The sequence below is a fragment of the Carlito syrichta genome, unplaced genomic scaffold, assembly GCF_000164805.1.
Source record: "Carlito syrichta isolate Samal-C Ts95f unplaced genomic scaffold, Tarsius_syrichta-2.0.1 Scaffold312159, whole genome shotgun sequence".
In the NCBI taxonomy this organism is placed as follows: Eukaryota; Metazoa; Chordata; class Mammalia; order Primates; family Tarsiidae; genus Carlito; species Carlito syrichta.
In genome coordinates, this window is record NW_007256255.1 from 138,585 (window position 1) to 150,568 (window position 11,984).

At 40.5% G+C, this 11,984-nt stretch overlaps 1 protein-coding gene across 1 annotated transcript in view; it reads right to left on the bottom strand.

The window, feature by feature from the left end:
* The window catches only part of LOC103272182 (calcium-binding mitochondrial carrier protein SCaMC-1-like), a 48,048-nt gene extending 37,175 nt beyond the window's left edge, over nt 1-10,873 (bottom strand). The window contains exons 1-2 of the mRNA XM_008069665.2: nt 10,691-10,873; nt 4,873-4,999 (exon numbers count right to left, since the gene is read on the bottom strand). Of these exons, the coding sequence (XP_008067856.1) occupies nt 4,873-4,999; nt 10,691-10,873 (310 nt within the window). The remainder of the gene's footprint in view (nt 1-4,872; nt 5,000-10,690) is intronic.
* Between the last annotated feature and the right edge of the window lie 1,111 nt (nt 10,874-11,984).

Consider the following 11,984-nt stretch of genomic DNA (forward strand, 5'->3'; position numbering starts at 1 on the left):
GGGCGACAGAGTGAGACTCTGACTCAAAAAAAAAAAAAAAAAACTTGCTAACATCTCAATGGCTGAAACAAGTCAAATGTCCAAGGCCTGGTCAGTGTAGGACATGAGTCCTGCTTTGGGATAGCCAATGGAAGTAAAATTATTTAACCTTCCTAAGCGCTCATACCTTCAACTGTACAATGTAGCTTCTGTGAGGATTGTGTGAGATAAAACTAAGACATAGAAGGTAAAGTAGCTAGAACAGCCACGACAGGTAGGAAAGTCTAAGAAACGTTCATTCCTTTCCCTCCATTTCCTCAATCCCCCAAAAACTCCATCCAAAGCAGCTTAATGATGACATTATATTTCACAATTACTTCACTCACATATTTGCAACAGCATTCCATGGACATTTTGGCCGAACAGAGAAAAGGGCTCAAATGCTTCTTGGTGAGAGAAGTTAAACAGAGCAGTTCACACTGGGGCTTGAATGCTACCAGCTAGCAAGACTGATGGTACATACACCAGCCACATGCATCCATTTGCCTCCATAAGGCCTGGAAATCCTCCTAGGCAGCTGGGCAGAAGGCAATAAAAATGGAATTTTGTCTGCCTTTAGTATTGAACACATATAGATGTGAGATGGGGGTGGGGGGGGAGTCCCAAGAGAAACAATGAAGTAAGGAAGGTCAGAGGGAATCAGATCTGATGCAGTGAGCCAAGCCCAATAAGAGAACTGCGGGGGAAATGTGAGCTTCGGGGTCAAGGCACCTGATACCAGAAATTACCTTATTCCAGCTACCCTGTAAGCACTTGTAAATTCTGGGAGAAAGTGGCTGTGAGTATATAAAAAATTTAAAAAACTGTTACTTTGCAAGGCCCAAGATAGTCCATCATCAGACACCTTCTCATTAAAGCATAACACAGGGGAATATATGAGTTTCCAGGGCTGCCATAACAAAGTACCTCAAGCCAGGTGGCTTGGGACAACAGGAATTAGTCTCACTCTTCTGTAAGCCAGAAATCCAAAATCAAGGTGTCAGCAGGGCCATTCTTGTTATGGTCTGAGTAATGCTTGGCTGCTAACCCTCGACACCAATACATCAAGAGGCAGAAAAACTGGTAGAAAGAAGTTTATTTCTGAATTCGAATCCAGGGAGCAGAATCTGGCTCCTAACCTTTCTAAAGTGGTTCTGCTCACACTTCAAGTCTTACGGTCCACTTTTATAAGTTCAGGGTTGTTGAAACCTATACATTGACTATGTGACTATCAGAGAATTGCACAGAATTTAAGTTACAGCTGCATTTTGTCAATAATGACATTTTTAGTTCACATTTCCTGGCGCCAGTTACCAGAGGTATCTCACAGTATCTTATCGGTAACACCAGGCCAAAGTGTTAATCAACCTTGCCATAAAGGGAGTTAACAAGGTCTAAGTCATCATACATCACTACAAGATGTTAGATGCAAAAGTTATACAGATGACAAGACTTAAGATTACATTGCTTCTAAAGTTATACAAATCACCCGGGCTCGGTGGCTCAGCCTGTAATCCCGCGCCTTTGGGAGGCTGAGGTGAGTGCCTGATCCCGCAGGTTCGAGACCCACCTGGGCAACTTGGCAAGATCTCATCTCTACAATAAATAAAAAATCCGCCGGATGTGGTAGCGCACGCCTGTAGTTCTAGCTACGTGGAAGGCTGAGGCGGAAGGATCTCCGGAGCCTAGCAGGTCGAGGCTGCAGTGGCCGGGAGCAGCCACTGCACTCCAGTCTGGGTGACAGTGAGACTCCAACTCAAAAAAAATAAAATAAAATAAAGTTATACAAATCACAAGACTTATGATTACCTTGGCACTGTTTTATTCAAACTATGACTACTAAGAAAGGGGAGTAACTGGGAATTTACATCTCTCAGTTAATTGGGCATAGTCTGAAGGGAAGTCAAGGATTCTTTGACGTTATTTACTAGGCGTGCATAGGAGATAAGTGGAGACACTCCTTTTGTTAACTCTCAGGAATGTGGGTACGTGCAAGCCCAGCAAGCCTGCTGAAACACTTGCCACGCCCTTTTCTAGGGTTGTGGCAATATGGACAGACAATAGTGGGTCTCTGTGTCATGCTCCCTCTGATGACACTAGGGAAGAGTCTGCTCTGAGCCTCTCGTGGCTCCTGGTGGCCTCAGGTGTCCCTTGGCTTGTGAATGTATCACTCCCATCCTGATTCTGTCATCACCTATCACTCTTCACATTGTCTTCCTCTGTGTATGTCTGTTTCTGTGTCTAAATTTCCCTTTATAAGGACACCTTCATAATGGATTAGGGCCTACGCTAATGACCTCATGGTTACTTGATTATCCTTGAAAAATTCTATTTCCAAGAAGGTCACATTTTGAGGTAACTGAACTTCCAACACCTTTTTTTGAGGGGACACAATGAAGCCTATGTCTTAGTCTGTTTTCTCTGCTTATAATACATGGAACTGGATAATTCATAAAGAAAATGAATTTATTTATGCAATTATGGAGGCTGAGAAGTTCAAGGTCAAGAGGCCACAGCTGATGAGGTTCTTCTTGAAGGTGAGGACTCTGCAGTCTCCAGGCAGCACATGGTGAGGGGGCTGAGCTGCTCGCTCTGGTCTGTCTTCCTCTTCTTATAAAGTCACCAGTCCCATTTCCATGATAACCCATTAATCCAGGAATGGATTAATACATTCACAAGGGCAGAATACTCATAATCCTCATGACCTCTTAAAGGCCCTACCTTCCAATATTGCTGACATGAGTTTTGGAGGGGACAAATGTTCAAACCATAGCAGCCCATGACAGATGAGATACTCTCTTTCTCACCCTCAAAAAGCATCCTGACCAGGGTAAACTAGCTGCGATCTACACAGATGGTGACCGAGGCATCAGCAGCAGTGGCAACACAGAGAGCAGCAAGAGAACAGGCAGCCCCATCAAAGCAGCCCCTCAGCAGGGCCGCTGGAGCCTGAGCTCTGCAGTCCAGGAGGGCAGCAGCCCAAGTGGCCCCAGTAGAATCAACTCTACCTACTGTTACACCCCAGGGGCTCAAAACAAATGAAGCCGGTGGAATAGGAATATAACTCTTCTGAAATGGTATCCCTGCAGGACTTCTGGGACTGAGCTGTGACATTCCAGCTTGACTAGTCAAGAGAGAAATTTAAAAAGCTATAGTGCTATATTACCATATTACTGTGGGATGTCCTCCTTGCTGTGGGACTTATTTGCCTCATAAAAAGTATTCTCCATTACCAAGATCTACAAACACTGATGTGCAGCTTTACCAGGAACAACAGGAACATTATGTTTTTATCAATGGCATTCTAATTTCACTGATTATTGTGACACAGTGGCTTTTCAGTCTCACAAATGATGATCATGGTGGTAACAATCAATAACAGAGTAAAATTTCAGAATAGCACTAGCTAGAACTGGCAGCCCGAGATCAGCAGCAACTGATGACCAGGTCTAATTCACAGATATTCGTTAGTGCTCTGGGTCTTGGAGCACTGACATGTGAATACTAAGGGAAGTTTAACCACTTTTGTACCCACAGGTTGCTAAAGGCTAAGACATTCAGATTACACTTGGTTTCACTCAAGAATACATCAAAAGAATCCTTTAAACAGCTTTTAGGTACACTGAGAAACTTTCAATCAACAGAAATCATATTTCATCCAACTTAAAAGTTAGCATATATATTTCTTAAGTAGGTTCTAATTATCCACGGAGATTTAGCTACATGTGGATACAGAGGTGATATTCTACTTTCAGATTTAATCTCACTGCTTTAAAGATTTGTAATAGAAAAGCCTTTCTCGCCCAAAACAAGAGAATGAGATTATCCTATTACACTAACGTACATCATTTAGATATTCTTATGAACATATTTTGATGTTAAATTACCTGCTTATTAATGTAAAATAAATGTTTTTATGAAGGAAAGAAAAAGAAGGAAAAAGAGAGAGAAAGGAAGGGAGGGAAGAAGGGAGGGAGAGAAAAAGAAGAGAAGAGAGAAAGGATTAAAAGATTTGTAACAGGTGCAATAGAATATACCTTTCCTCTGCAAATCAGCATGAATATTGATTGCAGCACTATTTGCAAAAGATTGAAAACATTCTAAATGTCTAACAATGTAACTCATAACTCTTACAGATGAAATATTTCACAGCCATTAAAAATTAAGTTCATGAAGAATATTAAAAAACAAGAAAATGCTTAAAATATAACACTAAAAGAAAAAAGCAGAACACAAAACTATACATAGAGTGTGAGTGCAATTTAATCTAAAGAGAAGAGAAAGTAGAGAAAGAAACCAAGAAAGAAACAGACCAAAAAAATCTAAATAAAATATAGAAGCGTATCAAAATTATAAAACTGATTTCTAGCTAGCAGGACTGCAAGCAACTTTTACTGATTTCCAAGACCTTTTCTGTGTTATCTAACTTTCCTGAAACCAATACATTTTCATAATCAGCAAGATAATAAATGTCTTTTTTTTAGTTACAGCAAGATAATAAATGTCTTCATTTCATAATCAGCAAGATAATAAATGTCTTTTTTTTAGCACTTTAAGTTCATATAGTGCAAAAAAAGTGGAAAGGCCTACTCACTAAGCAAAGCTGTACATTCAGAAGACACAGCCTTCCAACAAACATCTTTTATTAAAAAGATGGCAACCCCACAGGAATTATAATATTAATAAATATAGTCTATGCATTATTCTTAGACATTTTTAAATTACTGCAATAAAATTAGGAGAAATAACTGAATCTTAGATAGTAGGAGTAAATTAAAGGCTGGTAAAAGTATCCTTTATACTGACAGTTATTATTCATATTGAGCTAACTGTGGATAAAACACAAACACATACCATCACTATTTTTGTCCAGACTATTAAATGCCAGTCTCATTTTTTTCTCATGGTCTTGAAGGTACCGTATAAATTCTCCAAAGTCCAATCCTGAATCATTGTTAGCATTTCCAGCCTTAAAAATTTTCTGTAAAAAAGAAGAATATCATGCAGAGATGTATCATCAATAAAGCCACTATAACATGCTAACATTTGCACATTTCACTCACAGTAATTATGATTTCCATAAGCACCCATTATCCTAGCTTTTTTGTCACAGCTGCAGGGCTAAGCATATTAAGTGATTTTAATTTCTGCAATTGTATAGTCACAATAGCCACCATGCCATTCCAAATAATTATGAATCTTATTAAGTACATAGCAAAACCTCAAAAACAATACCCAGGGCTAAAATCTAATGAGCTTTTAAGCAAGTAACTTTTCTCTCTGTAGTCATCTTGATTTTTTACCAAAGATAATCAGAATAAGGCAAATATTTTTGTAAAATAAATTTAGTTTTATCAAGTTTTGCTTTATTATGTAAATAAGTATGGTAATAACACTGAATGAATCTCAAGTTGGACTTTTTTTAATTTTTGAGGCTAGAAAGCCAAATAAGGCAGTCCTTATAAACAAGTTTAAATGATATCCTAGCCAAACCTTGCTTTATAATTAATGTTTTCAAATGCATCCTGTTATAAAGAGAACAAATGTTTATTAAATGTATGTAAATAACTATATCATCATTAAATCTAAAAATATTCATAAACAGTTTTCAAATTTTTGGAAGAATCAGATAAGGGAGAAGAAGTGAATATTTCAATCCGGTTTACAAAAGTGTACTTTACCAAACTGCTAGAAGCCACAGGTACCTTAAAAGAATTTTTTTTAATCTGGAAAACAAACCATTAAAGAGCCAGAAATGTGTCAAATAAAAGTCATAAAAATCATAATCTTTTATTAGTTTAGTACCATTCTTTATTCTTGCTCTGCTTGATCATGGCTAACAGTTTCATGAACCCTGAAGTTTTTTCGTTTGACTTCTGGAAATTTTTATTTAGTTCATTGATTTTTAAAATATCAGAAACCTGTATTCAAGAGTACTTTTTAGAGTCTTTTCCATGAATCTGACTGCAGACGTCTTTAGAAAAGAATCAGACTGTAGATGACAAAAGTTATAATAGCCATGGTTAAAAATCTGATGAGAATTCCTCACAATAAGAAGAAAATTTAAACTGCAGTTAACTTATTTTGCATATAGTATTTTAAAACAACAGCCAGAATCATGACTGATACCATTACATCGGGACCATCAGACTTATAAATTTTACAATTTTCCAAAAGGCTCAAAACACTCAATCAAAACAAGACCATAGGTCATTGTGAAATAGTAATCATTCACTAAGCAGAGTGACAAAAGATCTTAAAAGCAAATGCAGAAAGTTACATAGATGTAAAAATAAAACAGAAAACATATTAACTCAGTTTCCCAAAGTAATAAAAAAACCTAATAAAGACAACATGAAGCACAGAAAACTACCCTGAAAAAACACAAAATACTTGTCTCCTAGGCCAGTTAACAAAAAGGGTAAAGAAAAAAAACGCCTGCATTGTGATTGCTTCTCTTTATGGGATGCCTGTTTAGATAACCTGGAAGTTGAAACTGTTGAAAAGAAATCTGGGTTTAATCACTCAAAGAGCACATCCAAAGGTTATGAGTGTATATCACATTACAGAAAAATAATGTCAACAAGAAAACCAGTATCTTGAGCAGAGGAATGCATGGCTTTTAAAAAAACCATTTCCTGGCTTCACACAACACTTTAACACATCAAGAAAAGCAAAGGGTAAAGAATCAAGTTATAATTCCTAGGAGAGGAAACTTTGCTCTCCTAGGCCCTGAAGACAAATATTTTTAGTGTCAGGCTGCAATGGCAGAGTCCAAGGGAAGAAAAGTGACAGGAGCCTAGTAAAAAGTTGAGGGAGAGAGTCATCAAGCCAGCCAAGCAAAAAGATGGGCATTTACAAGGAGAGGAGGAGGAAGAGCAGCAAACAATGATGCAGACCTGCACCTCACGTGTGATGAGATGAGCAAAAGGCCAAACCCTTAAGAGAGGAATCTGAAAAGCTTCAAGAGGAAACTCTACTTTGAGAACTGAAATTACCATTCTAAGTGAAGAATATAATATTTTCAACTTAAAATTAGGTAGCAACTGTAAAACAGGAAAAAGCTGCAGTTTGGAAAATGGTTACAAATTTAAATAAACAGATTTCAGAATTTAAAAATTTTAAAAACTTCTTGCAATCAATATTCCAAGTGCAGATCAATATTCCAAGAAAATAGTGTTGCTCCCAACATAGAGGACTAAAGTCCAGTCCTATATCAGTGCACCCCAACACAAATGCTCAATTCTTAGAAAAAATTATGGGCAAGTCCCTTCTAATCCCAGTCAAACCAATCACACACAAAATTCCTTTCACAAGAGCCACCCTTCATAATCTCTCCACAACCTGTTCACATCTTCCATTATTTTCTAAGATTCCAAGTCTGTGTTCATACTGGAACAAGCAATCACTCTACCTTAGGACAGAAGTTTACTTTCCATTTTTCCTTATCATTAAGACCACATAAAATGCTTTTTTATACAAAAATTATTTTTTGTACATTTTGTACACAGAATTACATAAATTAATTAGAACAACTAATTCTTAGTCACCTTAATTTTTACTAAAGAAGATGCCAGCTGAATGTCCATGACAGCAAACACAAGACACTTCTGTGTCTGTGGCCGGACAATGCCAAAAAGAGGAATGTACAACCCTTCTGTTAGAACAAGGTACCAATCGAAATATTTCGGGTATGTTGGCTTCACTGCTCTCCACAATGCTGTGTATAATCAGAATAGATCAGTGGCAGAAAACCTGCTTTTACATGATGCACATATTGAAGCAAAAAACAAGAGTAGTATCACACTACTTTTATTTGCTGTGTGGATAAAATAAAAATAGAAATTGGTGCAAGTTTTATTAAAGAAAGGAGCAAATTTGAATGCAGTTGATAATGACAAAGGAACACCTTTCATGCTTGCTGCCAAGCCTAGACCATTCAGTGTGGTGAGTCTTTTTTCAGCAAGGCAGTGGTGTCTGTCTTCAAGAAGATATGCTCTTTCTTCTTGTGTGGATAGCAGTTGCCAAAAGATTTCAAACTGTATAGATGAAAAAATGTCTAAACATTCTTGAGATAACAGTCCAGCAGATAGGAGTTCTGGGGACCATGCAACCAAGCTTCCCGTAAAACTAGATATTGATTTGCGCTGTAAATCAGATGATGGCATCTTCAGTTTAGATACCAAGGAAGGATCAGTGAAGCCAGAAACTGGAACAAGAGAGTATGGTATTGGTATTATTGAAGTGCTCCAGGAACACAAACAAATAATAACAATTTTATTCTTGTGCACAGAAGTCATATAGATGATGAGATGTCCACATTAGAATCAGGACAAGAAGAAAATACAGACTCAAGTTGGAATTCTGAGAGTCTATCTGAGAGTGTTCCAGAGAATTATGTTTGTTTACCTGGTGCTGAATATGTAAAAAGTAAAACTATAGTAAAGAGACAAGTAGAAGATTCAGCAGGAGTTCTCGGAAGACATAGCGAAGTAAACAAAGCTGTGACTGAAATGGAATCTTACATAGTTTCTTCCCTAGGAAGACCAAATGTGTCACATCTAACAAGGATGAGTACTAATTTTAAAGAAAAATGATATGAAATGAATAAAATTCTATTAGTGGGTTATTTACATATATTTTGTTTGCCATTAAATATATAGCATGTGAAAATATTTATCAGAGAAAATAGCTAAAAATAAATGAGTAAATAAATATATTTCATAATCCTTAGAAACATATTTTATAGAACAATGTTCAGAATTTTTTTTTTTTTTTCAGAATTTTTATTGATGCATGACTGTACATAGTTATGAGGTATGATATTCTGATACATGATACAATATATAATGATTAAATCAGATGAGGGTGTTTAAGATATGTATCACATCAAACATTTATCATTTCTTTCTGTTGAAAACACTTCAAATCTTCTCTTCCAGTTATTTTGCAATATACAACAAACTGTTGTTAACTCTACTATACTACAAACACTAGAACTTAATACTTCCATCCAACTGCATGTTTGTGCCCATTAACCATCCTACCTTCATCACCGATGCCACCCTTCCCAACCTCTGGTATCAATACAGAACAATTTTTAATGTAGAACAGAACATTTTTATTAATAGACCCAAATATCTTTTGTCTATAAAATTTAAGTAAATAAACTTGAATCCATGTTTAGCAATTAATGTTTTAGTATTTAATTTTAGGTATGACTCAGATATTTTATGAGCATCTCATTCAACATAACTTTAAGATTGCAGATTACATGAAAAGTTTATTTACAAATGTTTATCCCAGGCTGAGCATAATGCCTCACACCTGTAATCCAAACACTTTGGGAGGCTGAGGCTGGAGAATTGCTTGAGCCAGGAATCTGATACCAGCCTGGGCAACATAGGCCTCATTTCCACACACACACACAAAAAAAAAATCAAAAAATTAACCAGACATGGTACCACCTGCCTATAGTCCCAGCTACTCAGGAGGCAGAGGTGGAATGACTACCTGAGCCCAGGAGGTGGAGTCTGCCAGGAGCTGTGATAGTGCCACTACACTCCAGTCTATCAACAGAGTGAGACCTTGACTCAAAAAAAAAAAATTCCATTTATATTCACTTTATTTATTTTAACAATTATATCTAGATTACTAATGAAACATATTAAACAAAGCTAGTCATCATATTATTTCCCCATGAAAGAAAATCTAAAAGTGAAACGCATGTGCTTTTGTTGCATTGCTGTATATGATATACAGACAGCAATACACACTGTACTGCATTCCAATTTGCATATTTGATTTTTTTTTTGAGTTGTTGTCTCACTCTGTCGCCCAGACTGGAGTACAGTGGCCGCTCCCGGCCACCGCAGCCTCGACCCGCTGGGCTCCGGTGATCCTTCCACCTCAGCCTTCCAAGTAGCTGGAACTACAGGCATGCGCTACCACGTCCGGCTAATTTTTTGATATATTGTAGAGGTGAGGTCTCGCCTGCCCCGGCGGGTCGCGAACCCGCGGGCTCAGGCAATCCACTCACCTCAGCCTCCCAAAGGCGCGGGATGACAGGCTGAGCCACCGAGCCCGGCTGTTTTTTCCCCTTTAAGCCAACGGAACTCTTTCATTTATTTTGGTGGAAAAATATCATATGCATAACACATACAGACATTTCTGGCTGGGTGCGGTGGCTCATACCTGCAATCCCAGGACTTTGGGAGGCCCATTAGTTCGAGACCAGCCTGTGTCTCTCTCTGTGTGTTTGTGTGTGTGTGTGTGTGTGTGTGTGTCTAAATACACACACACACACACACACACACACAATTTTTAAATCATATAAACATCCAGACAACACTTGCCACCATCTGATGGGTCCGATACCTCCAGGCTCGCGAATCATACTGCTGCTGGGGCTAGGTGCAGGACCCAGACTCAGCACCCAGCGTGGCCTCCGGGAGGTCACGCGTGCTCTGGCGTGAGATCCTGGAACCGTAGAGGCCGTGAATTGTGTCGGTACCCAAACCCCATTACCCACGTGACGCTGCGTGACCAGGCTCTCAGAGGCGAACCCGCCCTTACTCTAGGGGCCTTTAAAGGATGCTCCGGAAGGGCAGGCTGGGCTTCCTCTCCGCCCGGCCTCCCTCCGGGCTGCAGGGGCCACATTCTGGTCGCTCACCTTCTCCGAGTTCGGGCCAAACATGGAGCCCCAGTTCCTCAGCCCCTCCTGGAGCTCCTTGATGTCCACCACGCCATCCCCGTTGTGGTCCAGGTCTTCGAAGAGGATCCTGTAGCTGAAGCAGTCCTCGTAGTCCTGGCAGACCGCGGCGGGCGGCACGAAGCCCCGCAGCCAGCGCAGCATGGCCGCCCGCTTCCGGTCCACCCCCTCTCTCCGCCGTCACCTGCCTCTCGCCACCGCCGCGGCCTCCTCGATGCCCTGGCCGCGCTGTGGCTTCGGCCACAGCCTCGCGGAGCCACCGCGGTTTGCAGCCCACGTGACCGAGAGCACCTGCGCCTGTGGGCTCTCGGGCGCCGCCGAGGGGACCCCGGGCGGAACCGCGGGGGGCGCTGCCTCGGGGACCCGGGCCTCGGTGCCACGCGAGACTCGTCCTGCCGAAGTTGGAAATGGAGGCGCCGGACGCGGTGGCGTTCCCTTCCGGTGCTGTCAGATGGCCGGGAGGTCCACGTGGGAGCCTCGGCAGTTGGGGAAAGGGCGTGCGTTTCCCAGGTGGCGTCGAAAGAGCACTCGGCGTGGCACAAACTCAGAGCCTGCGCGACGTCCGCGCGTACAAGGAGACTTGAGGGAGTTGCTCCCCTGACATCAGCATCCGGGACCCTGGGGCCACCCCTCCTCCCAAGGAAGGCCAGCACCTGGAGGTCAGGACCCCACTGACCCTGCAAAAGAGGTATGAAGTGGGGAGTCCTCCCCAAGAAGCCTCTGCTCTCTTCCCTGTCTCTCTCTTCCCTTCCTCTCCCACCAAGCCCATGATGTTTCCCAAAACCCTCCTCTCTTTCTCACCTTCCTCTTCCCCCAAAGCCACTGCAGCCTCATTTCAGCCACTAGCACCTGCATTCCTGCACTTGTCACAAAATCCAAAGGACACTTTTAAAGTTTTGATTTATTTAATCCAGATCCTGTTTAGACACAGCTGACTCTGCCCGCCATCCTGAGACACCTTTTCTTTTGTGTTCTGTAACACCACACATTTCTGTCATCTCCTGACTTTTGGCAGCTCCTTCCCAGGCTCCTTTGTGGACTGAGATCTTCTAAAGCTGAGACCCTGGAGAATTGAGCTAGCTGGGGCTTGAGTGATTATGTAGAAAACTAGTTGTGTTATGTATTGCACATGTCAGATCATGGAAAATTCAAAATTTGTGAAAATTTTAACAGTGGCCCATGATAACTGCAGTCAAGCACATGGATAATAAAACCTAAGCCTATAAACTAAAGGTAATTTCTTGCCTGTGTAATG